Source organism: Chenopodium album, chromosome 21 (assembly GCF_948465745.1).
Source record: "Chenopodium album chromosome 21, dcCheAlbu1.1, whole genome shotgun sequence".
Classification (NCBI taxonomy): domain Eukaryota; kingdom Viridiplantae; phylum Streptophyta; class Magnoliopsida; order Caryophyllales; family Amaranthaceae; genus Chenopodium; species Chenopodium album.
The window spans coordinates 13,413,427-13,436,325 of record NC_137854.1 but is presented as its reverse complement, the minus strand read 5'-3'; the positions used below and the strand labels follow the sequence as shown (position 1 = coordinate 13,436,325).

The following is a 22,899-nucleotide window of genomic DNA, read 5'->3' as shown; positions in this document are numbered from 1 at the left end:
ATCTTTACTCCGCGTGATATCCGAACTTCATGCGATCTCGTTCCCACATCACGCGTGGGGCTAAATGTTTGGGCTAAGTCCATTGTCCTAAGCCCATTGACCTGGAATTACGAAAATACCCCTCCGTTATCCAGCCCATCATTAGTCAGTACCAAGTACGGATTTACCCCTAATCTATCCAACTAAGTACAACTTCTGCCACCTGAAAGTACATCTATAAATATCTCTCCAATCATTAGCAATGGTAACTTTTTCCTAATTCTCTAATTCTCTCTCTACTTTCTCTCTCTAAAAGTACGATCGCTGACTTAAGCATCGGAGGGGCTTTCCCGGGTCACACCCCCGGGGCAGTTAACCTTCTCTCTAATGGCCAAGCTGAGGCAGCAAACAAAACAATCTTGAAGGGGTTAAAGACAATGTTGGAGGGTACGAAAGGCTCTTGGGTGGATGACTTGCCTGGGATTCTGTGGTCCATTCGTACCACCACCAAAGAAGCTACGGGGCAAACTCCTTTTGCCTTAGTATATGGAAGCGATGTTGTACTCCCCGTGGAGGTTGGAATCTCATCTCCCAGGGTAACTTTCTATGACTACACCCAAAATGATCAACTGAAGCCTATGGCCTTAGACTTACTCCCAGAGATAAGAGGAGATGCTTTGCTTCGCTCTATAGCATACAAGCAAAGAATAACTCATTACTACAACAATAAAGTCAAGACAAGACCCCTAGCTGAGGGTGATTGGGTACTCCGAAAGTGTGAGGCTGCTGGCAAACCCCCGGCATTGGGGAAGCTAAGCCCAAATTGGGAGGGGCCTTACAAGATTAAGGAGGTGATTTGCCCGGGGACCTTTCGCTTACAAACTCCTAATGGCAAGGACCTCCCCAGGCCATGGAATGCTGATAACCTAAGGAGGTTTTATGTCTGAACATTCCCTTACAATGATGCCCTAGGGGCAATAAGAGCCGATACGAGGAAATCAACTTTTTTATAGTGCATCATTGTAATGTCTTTTTGCATCAATGTTAATATAATGAAAAACCCCTCAGCTGGGATGTTTGCCCTTATTTGTTTTTTGTTTTTACTTAGCCTATTTTTTCAATTTTCATATCGCTTGTTAGCATAGCACCATATGCCCAACATAAGGCATTTTGGTTTCGCTAAAATTTGTTCCAATGTTTGGGGCAAGATGCTAGCCTATACTCAAATATTTGAGATAGAGTCCTGGCCGGAAAATCACTTATAACTTGAGGCTCGTTTAGCCCTCAGCTTACCTCAAAGAGTTGGAATATCCCAGCTCTCATACACCTCTTAAACTTGGGGCTCGTTTTTTAGCCCCTAGCTCATTTACATTATCTTTACAAATTTTATAACTAAGGGCTCGTTTAGCCCCCGGGTGATCATGCAATTCTTGTAAGAATAACATAAGGCTCGTTTTAGCCTTCAACAAGCAATAATAGATATGCTTAGGACTCTTCAAACACTAGGGACTTATTTTGGCCCCTAAAGGTAAATGATCAAGCAAGAAACAAATAAACAGCAAGGAGTAGTAAAGAGAAAAGCCTACAAGTTCCACAGCATCATATAAGCACAGGCAAAACCGAATATACATCTACAAGTCATCCAAAAAGACAAAGTTAATGTTCGAAACTTAAGCAAAGAACCATAAGTATTATACATCCCAGAGAAATAGTACATCATAAAAAGATAAGTCAAGTCTGAACTGAAAGCTAGAGAAACTACTCCTGAGCCTCACCCTGCTCGGCTAGCAACCTCCTGTGCTCCTCCTCCTCGGCCGCGCGAACAAGGTCCCTAACCTTATCCCGTACCCCGGGATATGAATCCTGGAGACCAAGAGAGGTGAAAGCAGTCTCCATGTGAGTAATGGCATCGGTGATCCCCGCCTCAAAAGCCTCACTCCCTATCATGGCCTGATAATCAGCACAATCAGGACTCTGCTTCCATTCAGCAATTACCTCCTCCTGGGTCCGCTCCAACTTCTCCCGGGCCTCGGCCAGCTCACTCTTCATCCTCTCCACCTCGGCCTTCTTCTCCTTGAGCTCGGCGGCGATCCTTGCTTTCTCATCCAAGGCCTCCTTCAGCTTGGTCTCTGCGGCGGAGAGGCTAGACTTTCCAGCCTCCTGAGCATCAGAAAGCTCCTTCTTGGCCTTCTTCACCTCCTCCTGGGCCAAGTGAAGCCCCTCCTTGAGATCATGGATCTCGGTTCTTGCCTGCGAAAGCTCCATCTTGAGGCCCCTGACATCCTTCATGGCCCCCTTCCGATAGTCCTCTGCAAGAACGCTCAGGGTCATGCCAGCCTACACCAACACAAAAGACAAGGAAAGGGTTAATCCAACCTCAAGGATAGAAGAACATAATGATATTATAAGATAGGTATACCTTCATGACACCATCAAAAGCGTTTCTGATGGCCCTGGAGGGTTTTGCCCTCATCACCTCAAAGTCCTTGTCCGTGGGGAAGCGGGACATGGTCTTCTTCATCATCTTCTTCCGACCCCGCTTGGTCAGGCCCAGAATAGACTGAGGGAAGTAAGGAGGAACCTCAGTGTCACCATCCTCCTCCTCATCATCATCTTCACTTGAATCATCAAACCGGGTCTGCTTCCCCCGGTCCACAAAGCCCTCAGCCTCCAGAAGATCAATGTGCTGAGAGACCGCCGGTGAAGCATGCTGGGATCCCAGGTCATCCACTTCCATTTTCGTAGCCTGGGATGACCCTTCCCCTTTCTCGATGGCCTTCCTCCTGAGCTTGGAGTTCTTTGGGTTCTGAAGAGGCAAATCACAAGTAAAGTTAGCAAAAAACAAAAACATTTGAAGTAATCAACTTTAGAATAGTAATTTTACCGGGGGAGGAGGAGGGATGCTCATGTTTCCCCTCTTCAAGGAGAGCTTGAGTTTTCCAGCTCGAAAGTTGATCTGAGACATCTTGTTTTGAAGTTTCTCCGATAACTGGTTGAAAGAAACACCTGAAAACATCATTCATACAAGGTTGTTAGTCAAGGATAAAGCCCAGGAGAAATCACAAAAAGTATAATGCATACATGAATAAATATACAAGTCCTACCACTATCATAGGTGTGGCTCAGGCCCACGACACTCAAGAACCGCTCTTTCTTGAAGTGCTTATCCTTCACAATCCACATGGTGGGAAGCTTATCCTTGGACCCTCTTTCCTTATAAGATTGCAACCAAACAGCCGATACGGCTTCATCCACCCCCATGGCAGGAACATTATAGTTCAAGCCAATCCTAGGCACACCACTATGATCTCGGGGAATCCTCCAACCCCCAGCATGGTAGATGAAAAGAAAGGTGTGGCGAAAACCCTTTTGACTCGTGGGTTTTGTGTTGATGGTAAGATAAAACTCCCTATCATGAAAAGCATACCACCCGTGGCTATCTACGTTACCCGGGACCTCCTGAAGCCTATGAGTGTTCCTAAAGGCGGTTACGGTGCAAGGGGCTCCAAGTAAACTACAAGTGGCTATGTACGCATTTATTGTCAACCAAGAGTTAGGAACAAGTTGGGTTATACTAAGGTTATACTCGATCAACAACTCCTCAATGAAAGGATGAAGCGGAAATCTCAACCCATTATCCAAATCTTGCTTATATACAGCTATACACCCGGGGGGAGGGTTATCTACAGTGCTATCACCCCTAGGAGAAGAAATGAGAAAAGGGTCCCTAACATGGTACTCTGTCTGCAAATGCCTAGTCCCCTCTGACAAAGATCTAAGCCAAGTAGCGGAAGGGTGGCACATAGAGGGGCTAATCCTCCTAATAGGGGGTTTAAAAGTCACCGGCGCCCCAAGAGAAGTAGAAGTATCATCCTCACTTGACATAGTCACCACACCGTCAACAAGCAATCTGTTCAAAGAACCCCTAGAAGTCGGTTCACGTGCAAGAGAAACTTCCCAAGGGGAAGGAGGTAAAAAATAATCAAAGCCTAAATCATGCTCAGGGGGCGGGGATGGCACACAAGGAAAAGGCACACCCAAAGGAATAGATGAATCAATGCTACTACCAATTACATTTGTTATAAGTACTCCCCCCAACCAAATTTCCTTAGACAAGTCATAAGATGAAGGGCCGGGGAGAGAGTCTAGGTAATCTTGAGTCGCTTGGTCGTTCATAATACATGCATAGCTCAACTCAAGATTACCCTCAAGAATTTTTAATGTACATACAAAATTACAACAAGCGTACCTCTAAGCCTAACATCATCACAAGCGCAGCCGAGGAACAAGCAAGCATACAAGGAAAAATAGCAAACAATTACTAAGCATGGAGATATGATACTTAGAGCATAAAAAACTAAGTATAGAGTGCTTACCAAGTGGTTAGAGACGCTGGAGAAGCTACCCTCAAGCAAATCAAGTGCACCCCGGAGAGAAGTACTCCTGCAAATATCAACGAAAAATTTCAAGTGTTAGAAAAAATTGCTCAAAAAACAAGTCTAGCTGAGGAGCATGATTCATTTAAAAAAAAAAAAAAAAAAAAAAAAAAAAAAAAAAAAAAAAAAGAGGAGAGAAAAGAGTATTCTCGGACTTAAGAAGTATCGAAGGCTAAAGGTAGCAACACCCCGGAGAGCATGCCCTCTTTTCACTCATTCTCAATATTCCCTCACCCCGGGGTATGGCTCCCTCACCCCGGGGTATAGCTCCCTCACCCCGGGGTAAAGCAACAACACCCCGGAGAGCATGCCCTCTTTTTACTCTTTCTCAATGCTCCTTCACCCCGGGGTATGGCTCCCTCACCCCGGGGTATGGCACCCTCACCCCGAGGTAGCAGACCTCACTCTTCCCCTCACCTCGGGGTGATACCCACTTACTCCTCCCTCATCCCGGGGGAACACTCAAGTAAAAAATTCCAAAGTAAAACTCGAAAATCAACTCTTTATGACCCGCATCGCTCCTTATCTCCCTCTCTCACGCCCTCGATTTTCTCTTAGGGGTGCGTCAAGCTTCACGCTCATATAACTCCCTCAGCCCAGGGTCACTCCATGCTACCCCCTTGGCATGACAAGTGACCCCCTCGGCAGGTCACTCCTCCCTCACCACGGAGCAATCTCAAACTTCCCATTTCTCTCTCTTAAGTCCCCTAGATTACCTCAACTAAAAAGTCGTCACTCACCCCCGCTTAGCCCGTGGAAATCTCATCAAGTCACTTGATGGCTGTGCCGAGTGCCCAGCCTTTCTAAAGCTCTCGGCCTTGCGCACCATTCACCCCCTCGGTTTCTCTCGCATCCCTCGGCATGCCCGCATATTAAGCTCTCGGTCTGGCAGCCAAACCCCTCGGCGTGTAAGCCCTCTCGACTTGCCCCACCTCACCAACTCCAAACTTAAAATAATAAAACCAAGTTATAACACTCAAAACTTCTCCCTCAGCTAGACAACAACTCCTTCGGCCTAGCATAGGGTATGCTAAGCCTGCTAAGGCAAGCCCTCGGCTGCACCAGCTACCCCCCCGCGGCCAGCAGCAGGGCATCTCACCTCACTCCCTCGGCATCTCCCTATTCACAGCGTCTCTCTCCCTCTCAGCCGCACTAAAATCCTTCAGCAGGCCCTCGGCTCTCACCTCACTCCCTCGGCGTCTACCTTAAAACACGCCTAACACCCCCCTCAGCCAGCAGCAGGGTCTTGCGGCTGCGCTGGCCGAGAGGGTTACCTCTCCCCTCACTGCCTCAAGTACGCACCCCTCACCCCGGGTTCTAGCTTTACTCGCTTCAAAAAATCCGAGGTACAAGAATAGCCAAATTCAAGTTTTCACCCAAGCAAAATTCAGGAAAAATCAAGACAATTCAAAGCCGAAATTCAAACATATAAACATACATTCACCCCGAATTTCAGCTAGGCATACCCCCAGATATTCGAAGAAACCAAACACCAATTTCGTGCCTATGTAAGCAACAATTCGCATACCCCAGAAAAAAAAAAAATCAGAAGATTCTTAATCAAAACCCCCAGAATTCAGCTTGTATACCCTCAGAAAAATTTGAAAAATGCCTATTAAGACCATTAATCTCGGCTGGACATAGCTCTTCCACCCCGGGATTGAGTCCTTTAATTCAAAGTTCGAATATGCCTACCCGTAGGACAAATCCGAAACAAATACGGAGTTCAAGCATATAAAGTCACATTCAAGATTCAAGGCAGCAAGATTCGAAATTCAAGACCATAAACACCAAGCATGCTCTCAGATCTGTCAAAATTCAGATTAAAAGGGTGGAAAAATTCACATACCTCTTGAAGATCTTGATGAACTTGGATGAACACCGATTGATGTGACTTGAACACTCAAACTCTCAAGAACTCTTGGGAAAAATTGGAGAGGATTTTTGGGATTTTCTCTGAAGCAAGTGATGAGTGAAAAACATATGGAGGTACAAGTGGGAGCTCATATGTTCCAAGCAAAGGAGATGGCAACTCCTCAAAACCCTGGTTCAGTTGGGCCTTGAAGAATACTTGAGCCCAGAATATCACCATTGAAGGATTAAAGCTTAAATACAAGCTTAATTAGCATTAAAACATCATCAGCTTATCTCAAAAAGCTCTAAGGGTAGGGGAGATGGAGATAAGACATGCCTTCAGCAAAATACATGAAGCTGAGGAAAAATTCTAAAAAGGGAAAAATTATCAGTTGTGCCTAAGCCCTCATCAGGCTTAGCCCCCCAAACTGCTCAATCATCTGAGTTAAAGTACTCTTAATGCATTGCTTGGGGCTGGTTTTCACCCTTGCAAGTCGCTTGGGGCTCGTTTTAGCCCTCGGGTGTACCTCAGAATTCTCTCCGGTATATCAGACAGTCTCTCTTATTTTTATTCCGCATGATATCCGAACTTCATGTGATCTCGTTCCCACATCACACGTGGGGCTAAATGTTTGGGCTAAGTCCATTGTCCTAAGCCCATTGACCTGGAATTACGAAAATACCCCTCCATTATCCAGCCCATCATTAGTCAGCACCAAGTACGGATTTACCCCTAATCAATCCAACTAAGTACAACTTCTGCCACCAGAAAGTACATATATAAATAGCTCTCCAATCATTAGCAATGGTAACTTTTTCCTAATTCTCTAATTCTCTCTCTACTTTCTCTCTCTACTTTCTCTCTCTAAAGTACGATCGCTGACTTAAGCATCGGAAGGGCTTTCTCGGGTCACACCCCCGGGGCAGTTAACCTTCTCTCTCTTTTGCAGGCCTAGCTCTCGGATAGCAAGGCATAGCGGAGGGAAATTCGGACATTACTAGGACTTTGCCTTAAGACATCTTGACATTATTACCGTAACCCCGAGGAATACTCTAAGACTCCCAGGAGCAACTCTGTTTTCCAGAAACATTATCAATTTGTATTTAAAATGACAATGAAAATTTTCATTTCAAACTCATAACTTCCAAGAATAACCAAAACATAAACCCCCCCACATTGCCTCATCTCCAACCAAGAATTACACCTTATACTTCAAACTAGCCATGCGCGCGAGCGCGCGTTTACCACCCTAGAACATCCATTTCCTTCAATCCAAACACACCGTTAGAAGGTAGCATCCGATTTATCTTTTGCTAATAGACTCCTCTCCACAAAAAGCTAGAACATCACTCTTGGCGTGCTAATAGATAAATGCTCACGTTCTTAGTTAATATTCAAATGTGAATCATGAAAGGGAATTTTAGAAGCTAGGTATTAGCCAGTAGTAGCAATACATAAAATACAAAATGAAACCTCCTTCCCAACTATTTACAGGCTACTTTCCTAATTAAAACAAAAAAAAAAACTATTTACAGGCTACTAGGCAGCAAAAATAGGTTCAAGCACGAAATACTTACCTCAAATATTATTCTAAATGCATTTATTTATCTTACCAAGTTGAACCACATATAACCATTGTATGTTGTCTCTACATACAACACCATTAGAAATTTAACACATCAACAAAAAATGGGAGAAAATTAGGATTTAAATATAAATTGAATTTAATAGAACTTGTGCCTAATATTTTAGCCAATAAAAAAAACATGACAATTTAGAGTTGTATGTAGGAACCACATACAACAATTGTATGTGTAGCCTTTACGCATATAAGGGTCGTGTTTAGCTTGTCTATTTATTAGTGCCATATCCTACAAATAAATCAAATTATATACTATTATTTTTAATGTACACTTTACAACTTCATACACTTTAAACCAAATCCTTGTCCCAATATTCCAATTTTAAAAATTCAAGCATTTAAATTAAAGACAAATTACAAAAATGAAGCTACTGATTAATAAAGCTACTAATTATAGTTGATTGGTAGTTTGTTTTAATATGATATATAAGGCCCTTTGACACTTGGACTACACTTCTGAAAAGGAATACATAATGGCCTTGTTTGGGAGAAAGCTGAAGCTGATTAAGTTAGCTGATTTTGACTAGCTGATTTTATTAACTGATTTGACTAACTTATTGTGTTAGCTGATTGTAATGACCAATAAGGACATTAGCATATTTAACTTTGAAGAAGTAGTTATTTCATAAATGATATATGTATTTATTGTTAACAAATTTACATGGTAGATATAATTGGGCATATAATTTTATCAATGATATTATGAGATAATTTTTGTACATAATTCATTTTATGAAGTTGTGAGATCATTTTTTATATGTTTTTTTTTGAAAGAAGATCATTTTTTATATGAACATTGCAAGAATAATTTTATATTAACAATAGTGAATGCACAACATTAATGAAATCGAAAAAAATATTACAAGCTGAACTTTGTAATGTTACAATGCAAACAACCTTTTGATATTGGAAAATGAGAATGTCTATTAAATTAAAAAAAATCTATGTCTAAGAAATACGTCGTCGTCTTCTGGATTGCCTATTTGCCATCCGATGTATAATTTTTTTTTCCTGATATAATACATATATAATTCAGAATAAAAAAAAAAATAAACGTATATATAATTCAAAAGAAAAAAAAAACACATAATTAAAAGCCAAAACAGTTAATAAGGCACATATATAGTTTAATTAAAAATTTATAAAAAAAAAAAACAGAATTGTTCTGGGTAACAACTAACAAGGATTTCGAATTATTGTTAACATGAGATAATTTTTGGGGAGGAGATAAGGATTGCTAAAATTTGGATTAAAATAGATAATTTCTTCTAACAAAAAAAAAATGCATGACAAATATAATAAAATAAACTGAAAAACAATAATCAAAACAAAGAAATTAAGGAAGAAAAAATACAAGTTAAGCAAATCAGCTCTTTGAAAACGTTGGGTTACCCAACGTTTTGGAAAACAGCTTATTGAGGTGAATAAGCTTATTCAATAAGCTTACTACCAAACACTTGTATTAACTTATTTGACTAGTCAATCAGCTAAAGTTGGTCAAATAAGCTAATATAGCCCCAATAAGCTAACTACCAAACAAGGCCAATATATAAGGCCCTTGAAGTGAGGTCTTACCATTATAAAAGTTGCCTCAGTTTTTTCAAGTAATCACCTTGCAAAGTTTGCTCTAAAAGGTATTCATTTTGTTGTTTACATCCTAACTTTGTGACTCCATATGATCTGTAATATTAGATATGTCTGTTGGAACAAGCATCAGAAGGCCATTGATTCACATATTGTGAAGTAATCCTTTTTTATGAACCTAACATCCATTAAGGTAAAACATTATTACTTTCTTCCAGGTTACCATATGTATATAGCTAAGATCCTAAGAGTTATGTCTTTACATAGATTGCACTCACTCAGTAATCAGTACTATGCGAATGCTCCAGATTTGCTGTATTTTTTTTTCAAGGTAAGATGAAAAACACTACTGAACGGGCACCTCTCACAGATTTATGGTCAATCAAAACTTACTACAATCTTGCATGCCAGAAAACTAGCAAAATAACTTAAGGTAACACAATTCAATGTTGGTTGTTTTCATGACTAATTACATATACACTTGATATGAGTTATACCCATTAGTTCCTCTAAATCTCTGATCATGTACTTATCTGCAACTTTCATGATACAACTTCAATTATTCTGATGAAAAGGTTTTGTTGATTCTTAATAGATGATATCCTTCACTTTAATTGCAAATTGTTGCATATCTAATATCTTCCCTTAGCCTACTCTTATACTAGAAAACAGATTACTAACCACTGTGAAAAACATTAACTCTTGAATAATAAGCAAATGGAAAACCTTACCAATACAAGCTAAGCTGTCAAAGACACCACTAATAAAAATTGTACATGCCATATAGAGTTAAGTCAATCTTTTTGTAAAAAATAAAATAAAATAACAATAACAATCTTTTTGAAAGTACTTAATTTGATTGCCAATCTTGAGGGTTTAATTACAAAGTGTAAAGTCCCGAATGAACCATGATTTAATAAAGGGCAATTAAATTTAGTCACATGACAACTCTTTAAGATCTGAAATTATTTAATTATAATGGATGTACAATGTCAGATATGAAAAGTTGATTTTTTAACATGGTTAATATAAGATTAACTTTAAAATGTAAAGACTTGTTGCACTAGAACTATACAAGAACTTCACAAAACCAAGTCACATATGCCAAAAGTTCATTTCATTTCATTTCATAAGTTTCAAGGATACATCCATTACGCCACAATTAACAACAAAAACTAAAAACACTTAACCAAGACAACTATATCAGCAAGCTAAAGCCTATCACATTCACAAGCCAATTAATGGGCCTTTGTAAATTGTAAAATGAATTACCCATAACACCATAATCATCGAATACCTTATGTATTGGGCTCAAGAAATTATTAACCAAAAACATAATCAACTAACAAAATTGAATATTGACCCATCATAATTATTTACACAAACTTCATCGTAAAAACGTTTCATTATACAAAACTTGTATCTCAGCACAACCTATTCAAATCGCAATCATTTATAATTTCTATGACTCCTTATCCATAGATCAAAATTTGCAAAAACGTAAAGTTTTATAGGCTAACTACATGATGCCTTATGATTGATAACCGAGTAAAAATAGACTAAGCTACAACACTAATTAGCACGCGCGCAAGACATCCCTAGTGAGAAACAAAAATGAGAAAATAGAGTTTTGCAAAGTTTCAATATTGTGAAAGATGCAAGGGGCATGGAGGTGTTGGAAGTTCTTGAAGTAAAACCAAGAAAGTTACGGTGTTTATTCTTTTGACTGTTGGGATTTAATGGCTATTGGAAACCCTTAATTTTAGCTTCCTCTTATTGCTAATTTAATGGGCATTATTGCTGATTAATGTTGTTACTTAAAGACTAGCCGTTACCCTTTTAATGTTGATTAAAGCTAGCTCTTATTGGGGATTAATGGGTGGATGTTACACCACTTGATTGATGACCATTTCCCCTTAATTGCTGGTTGTTTTTACTCCCTCCATTGCCTTATAAATCAACATTATTCACCTCCGAAATATATGACAATAAAACCATCCATCTTTAACTTCTTACCTTCTCTTAAAATATATCCCTTCGGTTTTTGGGCAAGTATTCTGAATTCCAGTCAGGTTTGTGAGTGCACACAAATTCCGGCGCCGTGCTTATCCTGGAGGGCGACCGCTTGATGTCTACTGCACCGGGGTAGCGCGGAATCGTCTTTTAGGTCAGTGGTTTACCACGACGCGGCAATTATAAATTGGTCTACACAACATTGAGATAAGTACTTTCGTTTAATTTGCTTATCTACTAACAATCTAAAAGACGATTGATTGACCTCTAAATATTTGAATTTTTTATGTCAAGTTTACATAATGTTGTGATTCGGTTTTATTTAGACCATATTTTGTTGCGATTGTGAGTTTGTGACGATGCTGATGAATTGTATTGGAATGAGAATTATACTTTTGTTATCGGTTATCATGTGTTTTACATTGTTTGCTCAATTTATATTTTTTGTCTGATTTAGAGTATATTCCTCCAATCTCTAATTGCTAGGGGTAATGCTACTGATTGCAGAGAATATTGCTTATAACTATAATGTTGCATGTTTTTTTGATTTATTGTTGCTTTGGTAGGCCATTTGTAAATTTGACTACCTAATATGTTATGGACTTATGGTCAACTATAGTATATATGTATGTTTATGGAATTATGGCCACTTCTTTATGTTATTTTTATTTTTAATTGATTTTCTTGACATATTTGAGTGGTTGCTATATACTGTGTAGAAGAATAGCTTTGAGTCTGATTTGTTTAAAAATTGATTGGCTTGGTTATAGCTTTCTTTGGTCATTATCCTTCTACACATGCATGTTAGTCACGAAAAAAGGTGAGACTAATTTAAGCCATAATTACCCATTTAATTAGTTTCTTTTTTTATGGCTTATTAATGTTGTACATTATTCGTTGCATGGCCGGTGGATTTTGATTTCCTCTTCATTTGCTTAATTCTGCCTACTACTAGTTTATTTTCAATGACTAATAGTGAAAATTATAATGCTATTGGATGCACTTATATTTTTAACAGTTTGCAATCTTAAAGGAGTTGTACAATGTTTTTAATTATACGTCGTAATTTTTTGGGATTTAGTGTTTCCCAAATCTCACTGTTTTGTGGAGTTTTTGTTGACATTTTCTAATTCCTGTAATATACTATTTTTTTTGAGGACTTGTTCGTTATTCGCGGATTTTCGGGAGCAGTCCCAAAGATGACCCCCGATCAAAGGTCATCCTTGGTCGGTTTGGGCTGAAATTTTGGGAGTATGTTTGGGACACATGAGGCTTATTATTCAACGGTTGGATTCTCACTAGCTGCTCAGATTAGTAAGTTATGTTGACATCTTGAGGCCCTTATTTACAATGAGGACGGTTGGGCATCTCATAGAGGTCTTGCACATGTTACTTGATTTAATTCAAGGGAGGTTCACTCTAAACCAAGTCTCATGTTATTATGTTTACAATTTGTTTTAATTCCTAGTAATCATCTTAACAAATATATGCTTTTGTGGTTGTTGACAAAGTATGTTGAATGTTGAATTTGTCAAATAAATATTTGTTAAATGATTAATAGAAATTAAAGTTATAATGTCGATATTTTATGAGTATGACATTTAAATGCATATAATCAGTTACCATTAATTTGTTGGTTCTACATTTTGGATTAACTTGCTATTCAGTAGGATGTTTTGAGCAATATTGTTTAACATGTTTTTGAGGTACATGTATATATGTACTCCAAGTACTACTTTTATCATGATTCATGTATGTGCTGAGCATGGAATTGAGATGTATTATGTCAATTTCTTGAATCCATGATATGCAATACTCGTATTGAGAAGCTTTGTTCATAACTCAATTGATTTCATTACTTTATTCTCGGTTTAACATGTAAGTGTAGAATTTATAATTCTTACATCTGTTAAGTTTTGTGAAGGGAAATTATGTGATAATTTTTCTTAAGGAGATTATATGACTTTTTCTTTGGAGAATTTTCTAGTAAAGTATTTTGGGAATTAGACTATGATTTTTCCAATATTTTATGATGGTTTAGGTTACCGCCTATGACTCTTTATTGTGTTATAATTCTTTATGAATAAAGCATGAGTAATTTGTAAATACCTTGAATTTTATATGGTGGCTTGGGAGTTAATATTTTGAGGTGTTGTTGAATTATTATCTTTGATTAATTCAATGTTTCAAAGATCTCTGCTCTTGTCCACCTTATATGTTATTATACCCAGTGTTATGACATAGTTGTGAATTTTTCCCAACCATATATTTGTTTATGCTCTATTTTGGTATTTGAACCTTGTCCTTCCATGTGGGGGTTCATGTTTTATAAACTTATGCGTTTTCTTTATAAGAAATCTATATTAATAAAGACCCCATGTGATTTTTGAGGGAGTTTTATGTCCAAATATTTCATTCATTGAGAACGTGGGTTTTAGGAGTATTGCTAAGGGCTTTGAATCGGACTTTGTCGTCCAATGTGGGGGAAGTAATAAAGAATTAATGTTGGACTCAAAGTCTTGGCTCATTTTTTTGATTAGTAATTGGATTAGTTTATGACTTTATAGGCGAGACTTAGAGTAACTTTATCCTGAGCCTGATTGATCCTTTATATGGATAAATTGTCTTTGAGCATATTTGTGTGTTACTACTATGTTTCAAGTGGTTAGATTTTCACATTGGGAAATTATTTATTTCTTTCTTCTTTAGTTAGTGGTGGATATTTGAATATAGTAGTAATGAGAGGCATTAATGTTAGAGTTTTCTATTATTTAATGCAAAGCCTTAAAGTGATTAATTGTGCTAAAGACGGTTTTTGATGGTGTTTGCCTTACAAGTTTGTTTTGGTATCTTTATGTCTTTAGAGTATCAACTTTAAACTAGTGAAATGTCATGAGTAATTGTTTCCGTGGAAGAAGTCGTTGACTATGAGTTAGGTTATGTCTAACTATGTGTAGAATTCTACAATCTTTTCCTTGGGATTGTAATGCATGATATTTCTTCTATGGATTTTGTCGCTAATTCACTGAGTTTTGTTGAAAGTCTATATGGCTAAACTTGGGATGGATGAGTCATTGCTACAATATAAAGATTTTGAATTTTCTTGATCATATGTGAGCATTTGTGTCTATTTGGTATTGCTATGTTTCTTGGGAACTATTCTTAGTCTGACATTGCTTATTATGTAAGTAGATTAAGAAAGTATACTCTTAACTCGAGCAATGATCTTTAGATAGGTTTGAGGAGGTTGCATAGGTACTTGAAAAGTACACAAGATTAGAGTTTGCACTATTGCAAGTTTCCATGAGTGATTGGAGTTCGACGATGAGTTCAAACTCAAGCGGTTATGTCTGCACCACTAAGTGGTGGAGCTATGTTTTGAATTTGTGCTAAGCAACCTTGTTTTGCTATGTTTGTTTTGGAATAATCTAAATTTATTGCTCTTGAATTGACAGGTTATTATGAGGCAAGATGGTCAAGAGTATATGGCTCTTATGAGCAAATGTGCTTGCAAATATCCCATTGTAGGGGAATTCGTTGTGATTTGCAAGTTGAAGTTACTTTTGATTGAACCATGCCTATAATGGTTGATGTCAGAGATAAATTGTCGAATAGGGTGATATCACTAGACTAGAAAAAGTCTAAAAGGAATGTTACGGATCCGTTAACTAATAAAGGCCTTGTACAAAACTAGTTTTGGTAACATCGGAAGGGATGGGACTAAAGCCCAAAGTATGAATTACAAGTAATCAACTCCTACTCATCATGAGTTCAAAGGGGAACATTATGGAATAATTCGGAAGCACAAAATTTTATTTTGTCCATCCCTAGATGTTTGATGTGTTCTTGCTACAAATGGAAAGAGGATGAGCAAATGGCTCTTAATGAACCCATATCCATATTTTTGGTGGTGTGATGTAACTCACACTTGATGGGATTCACCTACTTAGGTGTGGAAGTGTGGCCGCTTCCTATGAGTAATGGGTGGGCTAATACTCTAGAGCACCTATGAGCATCCAGGCTGGACGTATGGCCAGTATAATGCGTCACCTTTATTCGCGGAATTTCAGAATATTATACATGTTCAATTGTGTGGCTCAAAGTGACAGGTCCCTAACTCCCTATTAAGTTCAAGACGAAGGTCACTTGGTAGGTGAGGGATCATAGCTTGATGTCCACTATGTGTTAATTCAAGTCGCGAGACATTGACACTTATGCAATTGTTTTGTTTTGCCCAAAACCAATTTTCTCTCTTTCTTTCTTTTCACTTCTTCGAACCTGTAGGGGATTGTTAGTTGGAAGTTCTTGAAGTAAAACCAAGAAAGTTACGGTGTTTATTCTTTTGACTGTTGGGATTTAATGGCTATTGGAAACCCTTAATTTTAGCTTCCTCTTATTGCTAATTTAATGGGCATTATTGCTGATTAATGTTGTTACTTAAAGACTAGCCGTTACCCTTTTAATGTTGATTAAAGCTAGCTCTTATTGGGGATTAATGGGTGGATGTTACACCACTTGATTGATGACCATTTCCCCTTAATTGCTGGTTGTTTTTACTCCCTCCATTGCCTTATAAATCAACATTATTCACCTCCGAAATATATGACAATAAAACCATCCATCTTTAACTTCTTACCTTCTCTTAAAATATATCCCTTCGGTTTTTGGGCAAGTATTCTGAATTCCAGTCGGGTTTGTGAGTGCACACAAATTCCGGCGCCGTGCTTATCCTGGAGGGCGACCGCTTGATGTCTACTGCACCGGGGTAGCGCGGAATCGTCTTTTAGGTCAGTGGTTTACCACGACGCGGCAATTATAAATTGGTCTACACAACATTGAGATAAGTACTTTCGTTTAATTTGCTTATCTACTAACAGGAGGAACTTCTAAATTGTGGACCAAAAATTAGGGAAAATATTTTTTGAGGAATTGAGATAAGTCCCAATAATATTAGTGAAAATATTTTTTGGGACGTGGACGATAAATTGTGGACCAAATTAAATTGAGTTAGTTTTCACTAATAAAATCTCTTTTTATGTAACAGTTTAGGATGTGTTTGATTCGTCTGAATTATTTTATCTTATCAAACATGATTTGAAAATTTCAGGTTTAATATGTCTGAATTTTTCTAATATGATCTGATATGAATATTTTAAGATTGTAGTTATTTCTGTAGCATAATTTATGTGGTTTACTTTGATCTGAATTGTTTTTATCTAATCTGAACTTTTTTTAAATAAGCATTAGAATGTTTAAATAAGTTGAATAAAACCCTTAATGATAAACTGTGAAATAGAATTCATCAACATTATACTCTGTAATTCATTGTTTAGCCAATCCCTTTCAGTAATGTACTCGAAATTCAACTTTGCCCATTAAAACCAAAAAAAATTCACGGTCATCAACGGATTAACCCGTGGAGAGCGTCATTATTGTCATGGTGTGTTTTAAAGATGAAACATCCACTGATTCTCATGCTTGAAGCACCTGTCAATGCACAATATGACTCTTTACTCCACTTCGACCAGCAATGCTCAACAACAGATTACTAACCATCGTCCTAAAATGACCTTTCCCACCAACGTTCTCCCACAGGTGTGGATTACTCTCCACTGGTTTATCAGGGCTGCAGACATCAACCATACTAATACTCATGTTATTACGAATAATGCAGAGCTTGCCATTAAGAGGGATAAGTGCAGCAGCCTTCAGAGCTCGAGAACTCCCAAGATGGAGTTTGCTATCTATAAATTTGCTCCAGGATTCAGTTGCCTCATCATATACTCTAAGCTTACACCCATCCCTGCAGTCAATGGAATAAAGCTGACCATTCATGGTTGTGCTTGGATTTCTCCAACTTGTAACCATCCCACCAGTCACAGGGTTCCAGGTGCTGTTCTCAGGATCATAAACCTCACTCATAACCTGACGATGAGAACCTAGTCCCTTTAAATACCACATTCCATTGTACACCACCCCAATGAAAGGGACCATCCCTGTGCTCATTTCTAAGTTAGAAGACCACCTGTTCCTATATAGGTCATACACCTCAACTGGTCGAATAGCCCGTTGGTTTCCTTCACATTCACCACAAGCCACATAAAGACAATTATCTATGACACAAGAACAAATTTTCTTGCACCAACAATAAACCAGCATCTACTTTGCGGTAGCATGACACAGAATAAACCTGGACCATGTGTTCGCAAATGAGTAAGCAAGATATCAAATTTCTTCTAGTAATGGAAAAGACATTAATTTCCTAACTACAAGAAATTTGTGCATAAACTAAATGATAGGCTAAAGTCGTATCACCTAATCAAAAGTAATTCCTAAATCCTCTAACTAATGTAGGTAGGGAAGTACGGTCGAATCCACAGGGAAACGAGTCTTTCTATTCCTAATTAATTTTTATAATCTAAACTATTAAGTAGCCAAAATATTGTTATTAAAAGGAAACTATACTACAAAGATTAAGAGTGGGGAGAAATCAATGATAAAAGGCCTAGGGTCACAGATTCACCATTAATTAATATTTCGGGATAAAACATAACAACCAACAATTAACATTGCATAGATAACATGACTAACCGGCTCTCGCAATTTATTAATCAACATAGATCTAACAGGCTCTCGCAATTTATTAGATCTAAGTTCCTATTGAAAATAGTCTTTAATATCAAATTAACATTTGTTCGATTCATCAATTCAATATTGCTATACTTTTACAATCAATCACATCTGCTCGATTCATAATCTAATTGTAAAGCGTTAAAACAATTCAATGACAAATTATCGTGCAATATCAACAATCAATAATAACAAATTATCCCTTCATAAAAAATTATGGATCCCCCAAAACTCTAGAATTAAACTACTCACGCATATTAAAATCTAAACTAATCAAAACAATTAAACAAGACATGATTAAGATTAAATCAAAGAAAATAATTAATAAAAGAGAAAAGAGATAATACCAAAAGAAGGAAGTATGAAATTGTATAAACCAAGAGTGTAGAGAGAGAAAACAAGAGAGAAATCCCAAAACTTAAAACTAAATCTAAGAGTTTAATTAAGGAGAGAGGGAGAGAGAGATAAAAGAACAGAATAGAATAGAATGAAGGGGAAGAATGCTAAACTCGCTTAACAAAAGCGTACTTAAACTAAGCTAGAAAAAATCCTAAGCTTAAACAAATTAATCGACGCTAAAATGCCTTCCAGAAACACGCGCCCAATCAGGCCTGCCTTTTTGCTTCGCCTTCGTAATCAGGGAATCCGCCCGATCGGGCCCGGCTTTTCTCTTAGGCACCTTTGCTCCTCTTTTTCTTTGGGCTTCAACTCATAAAAAGCCTAAACCTTATTTTCCTTGGTCTATAGCTCGGACCAATTCCACGAACTAAGCCCTTAATCACCGATACAATCGATCTTGGGCTACAATCAACGGTCATGAATGTGATACAAGCTTCATATCTCGTAGTGGCCGGAAGAACATAGAAATCACTGACAAATCCGAGAAATTCCTACAAAACAAATGTCAACTCTACAAAACACTCGAAACCACACATTAGTACTAAAAGTAGCTCCAAAGAACTCAAATATGCAAATAAATGATTGTGGGACGGGGGATAAAATAGCATATAAAACACATATATCAAACTCCCCCAAGCCAAACCCTTGCTTGTCCCTAAGCAAGGCAATGAATCAAAACAAATCATAACTTCACCCCGAATAAAATCCAGAATTCATAACGCAACTCAAAGCCAATCCAACAAACAAGCATCATAATCAATCACTCAAATCCATCCAATACTCAAATCCATCCAATTACCTATCTTCCCTAACAATTGTCAACTAGAGCAAACCACAAGAGCATATAGAATTCAAGACTATTGCTCACACACTCAACTCTCATTTATGTGGCGAGTAAAAGATGTACTCGATCGCTCTCCAACCAACCCCTTAAATGTGAACAATTCCCTCCCAAACTCACAACACTCGTGTGTTTAAAGAGATAAGCACTCAGCCTAGATAGTCGACTCAGAATATATCAAGTCATCCTTCGCATTGATAAACAACTACTTTCACACCCATACAATTCTATGCACAAAGGTCGGAAGGTCTTCAAAGCTTGTAATGTAAGACTAGGGTAAAGGGTAAGAAATATTTTGGAAAAAGGGAGAGAAAAACCATGCTTAAGGGGAGCCAAATACTAATAAAACCAAGGAAAAAAATAAATAATGACCAATCATCTCCAACATAACTCAACTCTACAAAAATTCACCAATCAAACCAACCAATATTAATAATATCTTCAACCCTTACAACTTCGCTCAAACAAATATGATATTATAAAACTTGAGTGAACAAATGACAGGCTAAAGTCGTATTCACCTAATCAAAAGTAATTCCTAAAACCACTAACTAAAATAGATAGGGAAGTAGGGTCGAATCCACAGGGAAACGAGTCTTTCTATTCCTAATTAATTATTATAATCTAGATTATAGAGTAACAAAATATTATAATCGAAGGAATAATAAACTACTAAGAGTAAAGTAGGAAGAATAAAAATAGAAGAAATCAATGAATAAAAGACTTAGGGCATAGGTTCACCAATAAATAACATTCCAGGGTAAAACATAATAATCAAACATCAATGCATCAATTAATCAGATCAAAAAGGGCTTTCGCTACGTATTACAATCACAGAATTAATCTACCGGTATTAAATCTTATCTCTCGAATCTCGACTTAACCATTTATAAATTAGCCTGCCTTTTGACACTAAGCCTAAACATTAATTCTCATCTCTCGAATCTCGAATCAATATTGCATAACTCATACAATTAAACCAGCGCTAATCTAATTGCATAACATTAAATCAATCAATAGGAAATCAATTAAACATTAACAATTAACAATAATAAATTACCCTTTCATATTAATCATGGATCCTCATAACCCTAAAATAAAACTACTCGTGCATAATTAAAATTAAACTAATCAAAGCGATTAAAAAAAACATATTTAAAACAATAATTAACCAAGCTAAAATAAAACAGAGAAATAACGAAAGTCTAAAGATACGAAAAAACAATGAAAACAAACTTTTTTTTTTTTGAAAGACCTGTGGATAATAATATTAATAGAGGTCGATCTCCGCCATAGATATTAGACTTTGGGGGAAAGGACCTAAATAAACTCGTTCATTACAACCACTAGAATCCCACCTAGCTACGTGGTGAGCTAGTGTATTACCCGCCCTCTTAACATGAGAAATAGAGAAAGCTACGAAAAGATTAGACGACACACTAACATCCTCAACAAGCAACGAGAAAGGAGTATAACTGATAGCCTTCTTCCTCACACCATTAACCACACTCAACACATCACTCTCTAGGATTACAGAAGAGTCACCCAGTCTTGCTGCGAGTTGGAGCCCAAAGCAACACGCTGCAGCTTCAGCAACATCAGAAGACCACCCCACCTTCTCCTTTCGAACAGCAGCAGCAAGGACAATCCCCTCCTCGTCTCTTATAACAACCCCAAGTCCAGTCGTATTCCAAACGTGAGCATCACAGTTAACTTTCACCATTCCCCTACACGGTCGAGACCACGAAGAAGGAGATGGCTGCCCTGGAAGTTCTGCCCCACAAAGACATTCTTAGCATAATCACCATACTCAATGACAGATTTTGACAAATATATGATAAATATGATATATGATAAATATTAAAGTTAATGAAAAGCATTAAACTTAACTAAAGAAAACAAAAAACGTTTGGAAAAACTAGGAACCAAAAAGTCAACTTAAACTAATTCTCCAAAAACTAATCTTATGGAAATTAATGAAAACTAACACTAAAATCAAAAACGAAAAAATAAGCTGCTCCTAAAAACTACGGAGTAATAATAAAAGCTTACCTAACCTCTCTAACAACCAACTGATTGGGCTTTTATAATTCCCCATTAACCGACCTAAACTAACTTGCGGCATACTCGCCCGATCGGGCATTGGGCCACACCCAGCAAATCTGATAGTGGGTTGCTTGAATCTTCGTTTGGGCCAACAAACTGGGCCAATAATTTAAGTGTCATTATGGTTCGTGGCCTCGTTACTTGGTCCGATATTTCCTTCTTCGTCATATATCTTAGACTCGTAATAATACAAAGTATTGTACTTACGAACCGAATCCTTAATCAACGAACTAAATTCCTGTAACTCGATCTTGGGCTTTAAATATCCGGTCATAAAATACGATCTGACTCTAATGTCTTCGTAGTGGCTCAATAAGCTCATGAATTATCATAAATCTGCAAATTCCTACAAAATAATACCAACTCTACAAAAACACTAGAAAACGTATATTAGTAATAAAAATAGCTCGAAGAGCTCAAATAAGCACAAATATGACCATGGGACGGGGAATAAAATATATATAAAATAGACTTATCAACAAACAAACTTTGAACTTCTTTTTTTTTTCTTTTTTTTAAACTTGAGTTTTTCTTTTGAAACTTATTTTTTTCTTTCTTTTCTTTTCTTTTGAGCAACCTTTATTAGAACACTTTGAACATTTCTTTTCCTTTTGCTCTTTTTTTTCTTTTTATCTCACATTGGAAATTTTTTCAACTTTTGAACACTTTTTTTCAATTTCTCCAATCCACAAAATAAGAACAACAAATAACTTCTCAAATCGACCCACATCATGCAAATTATGTGCACACTACAACTCCCTCACCTCACTCACTATTAACTCCCCCAAGCCAAGCTTGGAACTAGTAACCAATGGGGGTTATATAGGCTTGTAATGTGGCTAAATAAACAATAAAAAGGCCAAGGAAACAACACGGGTAGCAACTAAAGGCTAAATAAACAAATGTATCTAATATCATCTAAAGGCTACCTAAAAGAACAAATGCCTTCGTCTTCCTCATTGTGCATAATAATGAATCATATAAACATTACTAATAGTTAAAAACCAATACTCAACTTCATTGATATACCAGGAAGTAACACACATTCCTCACCAAATCAACTAGTCAAGCACTATATTCACAAGTAGTTGGGCAAAATTGACGCATGTGAAGATTCAAGGCAATCAAACATCAAATCATGACCAACTTATCCACAATGTTCATCATCAACAACCAAGAGTCAAAACAATTTTTTTAGGGGCACAGGGAAGCATGATTCATCTTTTCATTGGAAAGTAATTTTGGATTTTTTTATTTTTCTAATTTTTTTGTATTTTTTCATTTTTTTAAAGCGGTAAATCTATACTAGAAAGCAATAAATCTATACTAAACACACCAAAAACAAAAAGAAATCAAGAAACCATACCTCAATCCAAAAACTCCCCCAAGCCAAAATCAGACAATGTCCTCATTG

The 22,899-nt window shown here is 37.3% G+C and overlaps 1 protein-coding gene and 1 pseudogene across 1 annotated transcript; one reads left to right on the top strand and one right to left on the bottom strand.

Annotated features, from left to right (window-relative positions):
- The first annotated feature begins 416 nt into the window (after nt 1-416).
- LOC145600452 (uncharacterized) lies at nt 417-926 on the top strand. The gene has a single exon (XM_081656342.1). The coding sequence runs from the start codon at nt 417-419 to the stop codon at nt 924-926; it is 510 nt and encodes a 169-aa protein (XP_081512468.1).
- A 16,055-nt stretch (nt 927-16,981) lies between these two features.
- LOC145600450 (F-box/kelch-repeat protein At1g55270 pseudogene) lies at nt 16,982-17,668 on the bottom strand (annotated as a pseudogene).
- Nucleotides 17,669-22,899: the final 5,231 nt, after the last annotated feature.

Bases quoted from the DNA above. Each gene is read 5' to 3' on its own strand.
- LOC145600452 (XM_081656342.1), top strand. From the start codon at position 417: ATGTTGGAGGGTACGAAAGGCTCTTGGGTGGATGACTTGCCTGGGATT.